Source organism: Palaemon carinicauda, chromosome 44 (assembly GCF_036898095.1).
Source record: "Palaemon carinicauda isolate YSFRI2023 chromosome 44, ASM3689809v2, whole genome shotgun sequence".
Classification (NCBI taxonomy): Eukaryota; Metazoa; Arthropoda; class Malacostraca; order Decapoda; family Palaemonidae; genus Palaemon; species Palaemon carinicauda.
This window is the reverse complement of record NC_090768.1, coordinates 25,233,446-25,246,009: the sequence shown is the minus strand read 5'-3', so window position 1 is coordinate 25,246,009 and position 12,564 is coordinate 25,233,446. Positions and strand designations below refer to the sequence as shown.

The 12,564-nt window shown below is 43.3% G+C and overlaps 1 protein-coding gene across 4 annotated transcripts in view; it reads left to right on the top strand.

The window, feature by feature from the left end:
- Positions 1-12,564, top strand: part of frc (fringe connection) — a 292,532-nt gene that overhangs the window by 257,569 nt on the left and 22,399 nt on the right. Inside the window, exon 8 of one of the 4 annotated variants that reach the window (XM_068366666.1) lies at positions 4,105-4,367. The exons of the other annotated variants lie outside the window; for them this stretch is intronic. Within the exon in view, the coding sequence (XP_068222767.1) occupies positions 4,105-4,183 (79 nt within the window). The 3' untranslated portion in view covers positions 4,184-4,367. Of the gene's footprint in view, positions 1-4,104; positions 4,368-12,564 lie in introns of those variants that run through there. 4 annotated transcript variants of the gene reach the window in all.

Here is a 12,564-nt window from a genome sequence, read left to right as displayed (position 1 = left end):
CCCATTCAGCATGAAGACGGCAGACATGGTCAGACAAGCTTTAAGATCACAGGACTTAATGTGTTCACTGGATCTCAAGGACGCATACTGCCAGATCTCACTCCATCCGTCTTCAAGGAAGTATCTAAGGATCATTCACGACAACAGGCAATACCAGTTCAAGGTGCTGTGCTTCAGTCTTTCGACAGCCCCTCAGGTCTTCACGAGTTTTCGCCCTAGTGTCATCTTGGGGCCCACAGGATGGCATCCATCTCTTAACCCTTTTACCCCCAAAGGACATACTGGTACGTTTCACAGAACTCATCCCTTTACCCCCATGGACGTACTGGTACGTCCTTGCAAAAAACTGCTGTTCACAATTTTTTTTGCATATTTTTGATAACTTTTTGAGAAACTTCGGCCATTTTCCAAAAGAATGAGACCAACCTGACCTCTCTGAGAAAAATTAAGGCTGTTAGAGCAATTTAAAGAATATATATAGCAAAATGTGCTTGAAAAAAAAAATAACCCTGGGGGTTAAGGGTTGGAAAGTTCCAAATAGCCTGGGGGTAAAAGGGTTAAGATATCTCGATGATTGCTTCCCTCTCAAAACTGATATACCTAGGAATGATCATTGACATTAACCTGCAGAAAGTCTTGCCATCAGATGAGAGAATACCGAGGCTGAAGAAGGCGTCAAGCCCCTTCCTCCAATGAAAAGCCCTCCCAGCCCAACAGTGGCTACGTCTCCTAGGTCATCTATAATCCCTATCCCGTCTAGTGCTCAACAGCCGCCTTCGAATTCGATCTCTTCAGTGGGGGCTGAAAGCCAGGTGAACTCAGCAAGACAACTCCCTGGATACATTGGTTTCCATTGAACCAGAGCAACAGACAGACCTGATGAGGTGGGTGGTAGACTTGAATCTCCGCCGAGGGGTCGACCTCTTCGTCCCTTCCCCGGAATTGATGCTCTATTCACATGCCCATATGCTGCACCACACGGCTTCCGGGCTCTGGTCAGAGTCTGAAAGGTACCGACACATAAATCTCTAAGAGGTAAGGTCAGCCTTTCTAGCCAGCCAACAGTTCCTGGCCGGTAATTCTGTGGTGTTGATGAGCGACTACAGCACGGTAGTTGCTTGCGTAAACAAACAAGGCGGTACCTTTTTGCAGCGACTCAGATTGTGGGCTCCAATTGGTCTTTGAATCTTGTAGTAGCCAAGAAATTCCTGAATTTTTTGGGTTCTTCAACTGTGGACCTGTTTGCGATGTCCTTGAAATCCTGGTTCTCGCTCTACTACTCCCCATTCTTTGATCCTCAGGCCCTTTGGCAAGATGTATTCCAACAAGTGGATCAACATCAACGTTTACGCCTTTCCCCCCGTTTTGTCTGATGAGAAGAGTACTCAACATGATCAGAGTATCCAAGAACCTGTCAATGACCCTCATAGCTCCGCTATGGCATCATGCAGAATGGTTCCTAGACCTTCTTCAGCTCCTGGTAGAGGTCCCAAGAGAAATCCCTCCGCGGCACGGTCTACTCAAACAGCCACGTGAACATTTTCCCTGCGACTTCACGCCTGGAGACTATCCAGCACCTCCTCTCCTAAAGAGTTTTTTTTTCTTTTTGCAACAAGTTGCGGAGAGGATGTATGGATACCTACGAAGATCTTTGACTTCATTATAGTTGGGGTCGTGGAAGGGATATCTCCCCTTGATACCACTTGTTTACCTTCGGGAGGAAAAGCTCCTCCCAGTCTTGGCAGTAAAAGGCTACCGCTCAGCCTTGAGCCTTGTCGTTAAGCTAAAAGGAGTTAATATTTCATCCTCGGAGTTCTCTCCTCATATGGAGTTTTGAGACCTGCCCTCAATTGGAAGTTACACCACCCCCTTTGAACGTGGTTCGTATCCTTCGTGCTCTGAAGGGTGCACCCGACAAACCATTACACTAGGCAACAGATCACCACCCCTTTGAACGTGGTTCGTATCCTTCGTGCTCTGAAGGGTGCACCCGACAAACCATTACACTAGGCAACAGATCACCACCTCACTTTGAAGACTTTATTCCCACTCGCCTTAACTTCAGTCAAGAGAGTGAACTTCATGGTCCTTCCTATGACATCGGCTATTCAAGGGGATTGGGAGAGGTAACGCTAAGCTTAGTCCCCGAGTTTATAGCCTAGACTCAAAATCCGGGAGTAGAGGATCTAAGATTTGAGCCCTCTTGGATTGGGAGTCTTTGTAATGTAACCAATGATCCAGATGAATCGTTACTTTGCCCAGTGAGGAGTTTGAGGCACTGTCTCAAAATAACTGCAGCAGCTTGCCCCTGAGCATCAGCCCTCTATGTCAGGAAGGGGAAGGTCAATAGGAGGATCCCCAAGAACACCATCTCCTCTTGGATGCACAGTCATAGACACTGAATCCTGATCCTCCTCCAACTAGACGACCCAAACCTCATGACGTTAGGAGCAGGAGCACATACCTAGCATTCAAGAAAAACTACTGTGACGCAGGTTTTACAAGCTGGCGTGTGGAAACGCCAAACTACCTTCACCCCCCCCCTCCCCCCCCCCTACTACCTGCAAGACTTGACTCACAGGAAAATGGAGACATTCTCCTTTGGCCCTTTGGTGGCTGCACAACAAGTGGTTTAAATACCCGAGTCTCCTTCATGGACAAGTAGCAGATAGTTGAGGGCAAAGGTTACCTAGGATTGGTCTAAGCTAAATGTTAAGAATGACTGGCTTTTTCTATCTTTCATCTTCCCCTCCCTAGGGGAACAGCACCTACGGTCCTCTGTAAGCTAACCCCACCTGTCTGGAGGTAAAACCATTTCCCTTGTGTAACTTACTTTAGAAATGATGCTTGTTGTATCACCATGCCCTCTGGTGAGGTAGAATTGGATAATGTCTGTGGTTGATTCAAGCCGCCTACATTCTCAGAATTCTTACTTAGACTAGTCACATTGCTAGTATCACACAATCACACAGAAAGACCAGTCACATTGCTGGTATCACAAATTCACACAGAAAGACTTGTTACATTACTAGTATCACACAATCGCACAGAGTGCTCAGGCCACTGACCGTGCGTTGCACAAAGTTAGTTGTGTCAGGGTTTTCCCTGTTATGTGCCGGACGCATACGGAAAGCCTCATGTCAAAAGCCAAGCCCGTTGGTTTGGACTTCCACCCTTCCAGCGGGTGAGTCATCCCTATGAAGAGCTAAAGGGTTTGTATTTAGTGACAAGTTTGAAATTAATTTGCATTTTTCCTAATGATACAAACCTTAAGCTCTTTATACAAATTGACCCGCCATCATCTGTCCCCCAAATAAGTCCTGCCTGCAATTAAAAGTGATGAGACAACTCTCGTGTGTGTAAGCGGGGTAGCTAGCTACCCCCCCCCCCCAACCACACCTCGCTGAATGTCTTATGGCTAGCCTTCCAGTTTCGCCGAAAGTATATCCTTATATATAGCTTCAGGTTTGTATTGTTAGGAAAAATACAAAATACTTTCAAATTTGTAATTTTTATGTTGAACAAACGGACATGTGTGTCTCTTAAGGTAAATATATGAAAGATATGTTTTAATACTGTTACTGTTTATTACCCCTCTTGATTTATTTATTTCCTTTTTTCACTAGGCTATTTTTCCCAGTTGGAACCTTTGGACTTATTGTATCCTGCTTTTCTAACTTTGGATTTATTGTGTCCTGCTTTTCTAACTAGGGTTGTAGCTTAGCAAGTAGTTGTAATACTAAGTTTTCATAACTTAATCATTTTTGGAAGGACAGTAAAATAAGTTGATATACTTATAGTGTAGTTATTTAGCTCTTTTGTGGTAATTAACCCTGCTTTAATTTAGAAATTCTTAACATTTACTGCACAAGATTTTGGTCTCAATAATGCAAGTCTTAGCCATAAAAACACTGTTTGGTAATGGGAAATTGAAGTGGGTTATTTTAGATATTAATGGTATAAAAAAAACTTAACTAGAATACTTTGGTCTCTACTCTTTTTATTCCTTGAATGTTAATAGCATAAGAAATCATTTAATTTTTAATTATGATTCATTCCCTTATAATATAGTATTTTCACTCACTCCATCTTATACATTTTCAGTATCTGTGGCAGTGTACTTTATTCTGGAATCACCTTCACACAAAGGAATCCGCTTATATATACTTTAGATAAGCAATAGAATCAGCTTTGTGTTAGATATACTATAGATAATCCATAAACTCAACTTTGTATCTTACTTAGTTGCTGTTATGACTTTTGGTGCTAAATATTAATTATTACTAATAGGGTATTGTTATTGTTATTATTTTTATGTGGAAATAGCTATTTGGGCTTTCATATTTAAAAGTACTCTGATAATCTAACTTTTAAATATTTAACTTAGCCGGTGAATATATAATAGCTGCAACTCTGCGGCTCGACAGAAAACACACTAAAAAAACTCGCGAGCGATCGCTATGAAGGTTGCGGGTGTGCCCACCAGCGCCAACTGTCGGCCAGATACCACTCTTGTATGTAAACAAAACCTTCAATTCTTCTCTGTCGACGTTGACGACAAGACGTATTCATACTCGCTGTAGAACCTGGAGTTTTCTTAACATATTTGGTGAAGTACTTCATTTTGGTTTGAGCTTTCGCAGTACAGGTGTTTTATCTTCAACTTAAATCTTGAACTCGTTTTTGGATAGATTTAATTTTTGATGACTTTGGATTGTTTTTTGGACTTTCCTTGACTTTTAAATGGCCGACCCTTCCCTCAGTACGGAAGTGTGTTTAGGCTTTTAGCAATTATCTTATCACGTTATAAATTAATTATAGATTTTCCTCTATATATTTTATATCTCAACCGCCTTTATTAGGCCTCTTCGATTAGCTTTCCATTTATAATAAACATCAAAATAAATTTTAATGATTTGTTTATATGCGACCTTTCCTGAGAGTAGGCGGTCCAAACTTGGAAACCGAAGTTAAACAACGTTGAGCCCTTTCAATCGTAAATAGCTTTTAAAGAGCTAATGATTTAAAACTTATTAAATGAATATTTGTTAATAGAATTTTTATGAAAGATTTTCTTTGAATAGTCTTCGTACTGTTTCAAAGATGAACTAACGTTTAGTTTATTTATGCTACGCAGTTTGCGCTCTATCGTTACGATAGAGAGAGAGAGTATCACGGTTTCACTTTGCAGAAAGAGTAAATCGATTCTGACGTTTTGTTCATTCTTCTTTCAAAGCTTAAATGTTTTAAATTCTATTTTAAAGGAACTTTTTAATTGAAAAACCTTTCAGTTTTTTCCTTTGGTCAAATAACCTGTTTTTTTGACGAAACGTAAATGGGCTCTTCTCTTAGGTGCGAAATCAAGAGAGAGAGAGAGAGAGAGAGAGAGAGAGAGATAGAGACGGAGGGAGAGAGAGGAGAGAAAACGTTCCGATCTTTATCTCGTCCCAAGCGGGTAACGTTGTTCTCGAGTTACTCTCGTCCCTAGTCTCTGTACGGGGAGAAAGGATAAAACGTTTTTAGTTTTTTATTCTCGTCCCAAGGCAATGTACGGTGAGAGATTGAAAACGTAGTTTTGAATGAACTAGTGTTTAGTCTCTTCCCCAGACACTGATTTTTTTATCTTAAAATATGTTTACTGTTTTTTGCTGGTATTAATGTGCTTGCATTATACGACTGATTTCGCAATTACAACCTTTTGATGAGGGTAGAATTGCGTGCTTCAGGTAGAAATCAGTTTTATTCATACCTAATGTGAATTGTTAAAAAATTCGATTTCAATGAAATACTGTAAGTGCAAAACAGAAAATCGTAGTGATAAAGTGATATTGCGCAAAGTGTTATCAGTGTTGCGACCGAGGGTTCGTCTGTTCGTGCCTGTCGTTCGCCTAGTCCGGGACCTCTTGCAAGCTCCCAAGCCCAGGGGAGAAGTAATGTCGTACGACTTATGGGTTCGAGAGGCCTTGATCAGCGAACAGACGTTCCCTCTATGGTATCGGGTGTATCTTACCAAGATCACCCCTACCATAAGGCGAGAGAGACGATTTTCTCCTCGTCATCCGAAGGCTTTTCGCATAAGAAACCGTGGAACAAGGTTTCGAGGCCCTTTAAGCGAAAGTCAGTCCTTTCAGGACAGGTCCAGCGTCCTGGTTTTAACCATTAGGACAGCTCTGACCCTATGCAGTCATCGGAAGACTGCTCGCCGCCTAACAAAAGCGTAACACAGACTCCGAGAGTCTTTTTGTAGGCAAGGTTTTGCGGTCACAGACGTTACCCTCGTCTCTTACCGCAACCATTCCCGTTGATCCTAAATGGGTTGTACGGCAAGACATGCAGAATAAACTTGCCTCCCTTATGGAAGACTATTCTGCCGATAAGTCCGTTGAGCCTAGCCGTTTATCTCATCGAGATCCTGGCTTTCAGCCACCCTAACGTTCCTTTGTGCGTCCTGTTGACGTTGGCGTAGCCAAGTCACGTCAGTCAGGTTGTTTAGAACCACACTCGATGCGGTCTCGTGTGGATTTTCAGCCACATTTGGACGTTAGGCCACTTGCTGATGCTCCTGTTGACGTTCAGGACGTTCGCTAACAATCGGAGTTGACTTGTTTTGACGCTGAGTGTCAACCTCCGCATTCTAGAGTTGTTTTGACTGCTCAGTCTAGGCGGTCAAAGCAGTCTCGAGTGGACGCTGTGCGTCCTCACGCACCTGTTGTTGTTGACAGTTCACAGACTGTCAAGCAGTTACATGACGTTGCGTCCTGGTCTCACGCACCTGTTGTTGTTGACAGTTCACAGACTGTCAAGCTGTTACATGACGTTGCGTCCTGGTCCGCTACTAATGCACCAGTGCGTGTGGACTCTGCTTGTAAAGCATTGCCACCACGGTAGGTCTCTCCCTTGCTTGAGACTCAGCTATTATCGGACAAGGTTCCTTCAGATGAGGAAGTTGCTGTTCCCCCTCCTACTGATATTCCCTTGAGGGCTCTGTCAGACGGAGAGGAGCCTAAAGCTGCTTAGCCCTCTATGGACTTTAAATAAATCATGCTGATTTTTAAGGATCTTTGTCCGGATCTTTTTGTAACTGCTGCTCCTCGTTCGCCTAAACGTCAGAGCTTACACTAGGCCTAACTACTTCGAAGCCGTTGTTTTATAAGCTAGTGCTCTCTCGCTCTTCTAAGAGAGCTTTACGTTTGCTAGGCGACTGGTTTATCACCAGGAGGAGTTTGGGGGAGACAGCCTTTACTTTCCCTTCTTTTAAACTGGCTTATAGAGCGAGAGTCTGATATGACACGAGAGAAGTTCTCGGCTTGGGAGTTCCTGCCTCTGCCCAGATAGACTTCTCAAACCTCATAGACTCTCCCTGGCGCCTGGCCATGAGACGCTCCAAGATTTTACAGGTCGACTTCACAGCTGTTTTCGAGCCTTTAAGTTTTGCTGTACAATTATGTCATGCATAAACAAGGCTTTCAGGGATGGCTCCAATGATCTGACAGCCACGTTCTATGCAGGAACAAATCCCTCAGGGATGGCTCCATGATTTGGCAGCCATGTTCACTGCAGGAGTACGTAAGAGGCAAGTGCGCTCAATGTGTTCATTGTCAAGACAAACTTCACGATGAAGTCTACCAGGCTGTCTTGACAGCATTTATGGAAGGCGACTGGATGGTCTCTCTCGACCTTCAGGAGGCATACTTCCACATTCCTATACACCCGGATTCCCAACCGTTTCTGAGGTTTGTTTACAGGAATGTGGGGTACCAGTTTCGAGCCCTGTGCTTTGGTCTCAGTCCTGCGCCTCTCGTGTTTACGAGGCTCATGAGGAATGTGGCAAAATCCCTCCATCTATCGGGGATCCGAGCCTCCCTGTACTTGGACGACTGGCTTCTCAGAGCATCGTCCAGTCTGCACTGTCTGCAGGATCTACATTGGACGTTGAGTCTGGCCAGGGAGTTGGGACTTTTGGTCAACCTAAAAGTCCCAACTGATCCCATCCCAGATTATTCTATATTTGGGGATGGAGATTCGCAGTCAAGCCCTGCTCGAAGTCCAACTAATGCTGAAACGAAACGTTTATTCAGTCAGGAGTTGGAACAGTCTCGTAGGGACTCTCTCATCCCTGGAGCAGTTTGTCTCACAAGGGAGACTACACCTTCTGCCTCTCCGGTTCCATCTAGCCTTTCACTGGAACTAGGACAAGACATTAGATACGGTATCATTCCCAGTCTCCGAACCAGTAAAGGCATGCCTGAAATGGTGGGACAGCAATATCAGTCTGAGAGAGGGACTATCCCTAGCAGTCAAGAACCCAAACCACGTGTTGTCCTCAGACGCGTCGGATTTGGGTTGGGGTGCGACCCTGGATGGTCGGGAATGCTCGGGTCTGTGGACCTCAAGTCAGAAGAGCATGCACATCAACGGCAAGGAGCTATTAGCAGTCCACTTGGCCTTGATGATATTAGAAGGCTTCTTCGAAACTTAGTGGTAGAGGCAACTCAGACAACACCACAACTTTGGCGTACATCTCCAAGCAAGGAGGCACACACTCCTTCACGCTGCTCGAGATCGCAAGGGACCTTCTCTTATGGTCAAGAATTCGAGGCATCTCCCTGTTGACGAGATTCATCCAGGGGGACTTGAACGTCTTGGCAGACTGTCTCAGTCGGAGGTGTCAGGTGATACCCACGGAATGGACCCTCCACAATGACGTGGGCAAGAGTCTTTGGGCTACTTGGGGTCAACCCACCATAGACCTCTTTGCCTCCTCGTTGACCAAAAGGTTACCAATCTATTGCTCTCCAGTCCTAGATACAGAAGCAATCTACATAGACGCGTTTCTACTGGATTGGTCTTTTCTGGACTTATATGCATTCCCACCATTCAAGATAGTCAACAAGGTACTGCAGAAGTTTGCCTCTCACGAAGGGACAAGGTTGACGTTGGTTGCTACCCTCTGGCCCGCGAGAGAGTGGTGCACCGAGGTACTTCAATGGCTGGTAGACTTTCCAAGAAGTCTTCCTCTAACGGTAGATCTGTTACGTCAGCCCCACGTAAAGAATGTCCATCAAAGCCACCCCGCTCTTCGTCTGACTTCCTTCAGACTATCGAAAGACTCTCAAGAGCTAGAGGCTTTTCGAAGGAGGCAGCCAGTGCGATTGCAAGAGCTAGGAGAGCTTCTACCATTAGAGTATACCAGTCGAAGTGGGAAGTCTTTCGAGACTGGTGCAAGTCAGCATCTGTGTCCTCGTCCAGTACCTCTGTAGCCCAAATCGCAGATTTTCTTTTACATCTGAGAAAGGTTCACTCCCTTTCAGCTCCCACGATTAAGGGCTACAGGAGCATGTTGGCTTCGGTCTTTCGACATAGAGGCTTAGATCTTTCCAACAATAAAGATCTCCAAGATCTCCTAAAGTCTTTCGAGACCTCTAAGGAACGTCGTTTGGCAACTCCTGGATGGAACTTAGACGTGGTCCTAAGGTTCCTCATGTCAGACAGGTTTGAGCCATTACATTCAGCCTCCCTGAAGGATCTCACCCTCAAGACACTTTTCCTAGTGTGCTTGGCTTCGGCTAAAAGGGTCAATGAACTTCATGCCTTCAGTAAGAACATCGGCTTTTCTACAGAAAAAAAAAGCCACTTGTTCACTTCAACTTGGTTTCCTGGCCAAAAATGAACTGCCTTCTCGTCCTTGGCCTAAATCTTTTGATATTCCTTGCTTATCAGAGATCGTAGGCAACGAACTGGAAAGTGTATTATGTCCTGTTAGAGCTCTTAAGTTCGATTTAGCTCGTACTAAGTCATTACGAGGGAAATCTGAGGCATTATGGTGCTCAGTTAAGAAACCTTCATTGCCTATGTCAAAGAATGCTTTGTCATATTTTATCAGATTTTTTTAATACGAGAAGCTCATTCTCACTTGAATGAGAAAGACCGATGTTTGCTTAAGGTTAAGACGCACGAAGTTAGAGATATAGCAACCTCCGTGGCCTTCAAGCAAAATAAATCTCTGCAAAGTATTATGGACGCGACTTTTTGGAGAAGCAAGTCAGTGTTTGCGTCATTTTACTTAAAAGATGTCCAGACTCTTTACGAGGACTGCTACACACTGGGTCCATTCGTTGCAGCGAGTGCAGTAGTGGGTGAGGGTTCTACCACTACACTTCCCTAATTCCAATATCCTTTTAATCTGTCTCTTGAAATGTTTTTAATATTGTTTTATGGGTTGTTCGGAAGGCTAAGAAGCCTTTCGCATCCTGGTTGATTTGGCGGGTGGTCAAAGTCATTTCTTGAGAGCGCCCAGATTAGGGGTTTGATGAGGTCCTGTTGTATGGGTTGCAACCCTTGATACTTCAGCTCCTGGGAGTCTTTCAGCATCCTAAGAGGATCGCTGGGCTCCGTGAGGAAGACAGACTTACAAGGCAGAGTAATCGTCTAAGTCAACTTCCTTACCAGGTACCTATATATTTTGGTTTTGTTATATTGATAACTGTCAAAATGAAAAAACTCTTAGCTTATACACTGTAAACATAATTAACTCTGGTCTCTACCCACCTCCTTGGGTGTGAATCAGCTATTATATATTCACCGGCTAAGTTAAATATTTAAAAATGATATTTTAATTATAAAATAAATTTTTGAATATACTTACCCGGTGAATATATAAATTAAATGACCCTCCCTTCCTCCCCAATAGAGACACAGCGGGACGAGAAGAATTGAAGGTTTTGTTTACATACAAGAGTGGTATCTGGCCGACAGTTGGCGCTGGTGGGCACACCCGCAACCTTCATAGCGATCGCTCGCGAGTTTTTTGAGTGTGTTTTCTGTCGAGCCGCAGAGTTGCAGCTATTATATATTCACCGGGTAAGTATATTAAAAAATTTATTTCATAATTAAAATATCATGTTTATTCATAATGCCTGTTCTAAAAGCATATAAATTAAGATGAAAAGACAAAAGACAAAGAATTGGAATAAGCATTCAAAGAAACATGTATATAATAAAGGTGAGGATACAAGAGCAAGCTAAAATTGACTTGAAATTAGTTTTCCCTAGACACATGTTTGATATTGCATTTCTGAACTTTGTTGTCTAGGTTACTCTGTTCCTTATTATCTTTTCTACATTTGTTGATAATATATTTGATAAAAATATATTTTACATATAGAATGTTTTTCTCATTTCTGATTTTATACAAATTTTTCAAATATCCAAATATAGTACAGTATATTTTTCATATATACTTGTGAGAGTTAGGAAGAATATAGCACTTCCTCATTATTATGAGTGGATAGACTTCAATAGTTTGCATAGTAATGTAATTTTTGGGCTCAAGCCATGGCGTCCTGATGGAAGGTTCCTGTTTGGTAGCTTCCTTGGGTATAAGACTACTAAGATATTCCCAGAGAATTTAACCACAGGTTATCACAGAATTCTAACTTCTGGAGCGAGTATCTCAAAGGTTTCCCTTTAAGACATCGTAATACAACAGGGGACACGCATGTCTGAACGTGCCACATAGCTATCTCCACCCCGAACAGAGTTAATGCTTCGGTGTGTAAGGGCTGAGAATAGCTGGGAGCCGTTCCACAGCTAATCTCACTCGTGGCTACTACTGATACTCGAGACGTAAACAAACGGACGCCATTGCTCTAATGACGTCACGCGCGTCTTTATCCTTTGTTTAGTAGCTGCCCTACTTAGACGGATTTTCCCTTGTGTTAACTTTATCGCTTTGCATCTTCGCTATGTCGTTACCTTCAGCCTCGCCTTCTTCTGGAAAGTTGAGTACAAGGTTCCAGTATTGTTTAATTAAGCTCTGGCCGTAAAGTAAATATTATTTCGCGAAATAATTGATGTTTTGTGGCAGAGCTGTGCCTCTACCGGACCCGCCATTTTATGGCGTCGTTGTTGTTTTGCATGTCTTATTTAGTTAGCCACAACAACGCTTCCGGCATTATATACTAATCGAATACATTAGTTTATTTAGTCTTCATAGCTAGGAACTTTTATATCGTGTTTAGACGCTTTTTATCGGTCATCGATTGACCTCATACCAGTCGGCTACTATAGCCCCCAGGCCAGGAGCCTACATACAAGTGTTCATGCATGATTTATTAGTGATCCTAGACTAAGTTATGAAGATAGTGGCATTATTATTTTACAATACTTTTGACTAGTGATGCAAATGTTTTCGCCTTCAGGGACCATATAGGGGATAGGCTAGTCAGTGATTCTTTCTAGCCTAACCTAACCTTAGGACCCCTATATGCTTCCTTCATCCCCTGCCTTGGCATTCCCTCTATTTAGCCTTGATCCCTTTTCTGAGTAAAGGGATTAATTGTCTAATAGAGTATATATATCGCCTCTCAGTCCTCCCTAAAGGAATGAACCCCCTTTAGGATTGCGTCTGAGAGTGAGGTTAGGCTAGCCTACCTCTATGGCTAGGATAGTCTATGACTTTCCTGCGATAGCGATACGTCTTCTTCCTTGCCTAGTTCAGGACTTTTAGCCCTGATCTAGGTCGGGTTAGGAAGGTTTCTCTGTTCCATGCTGAAACTGTACTCT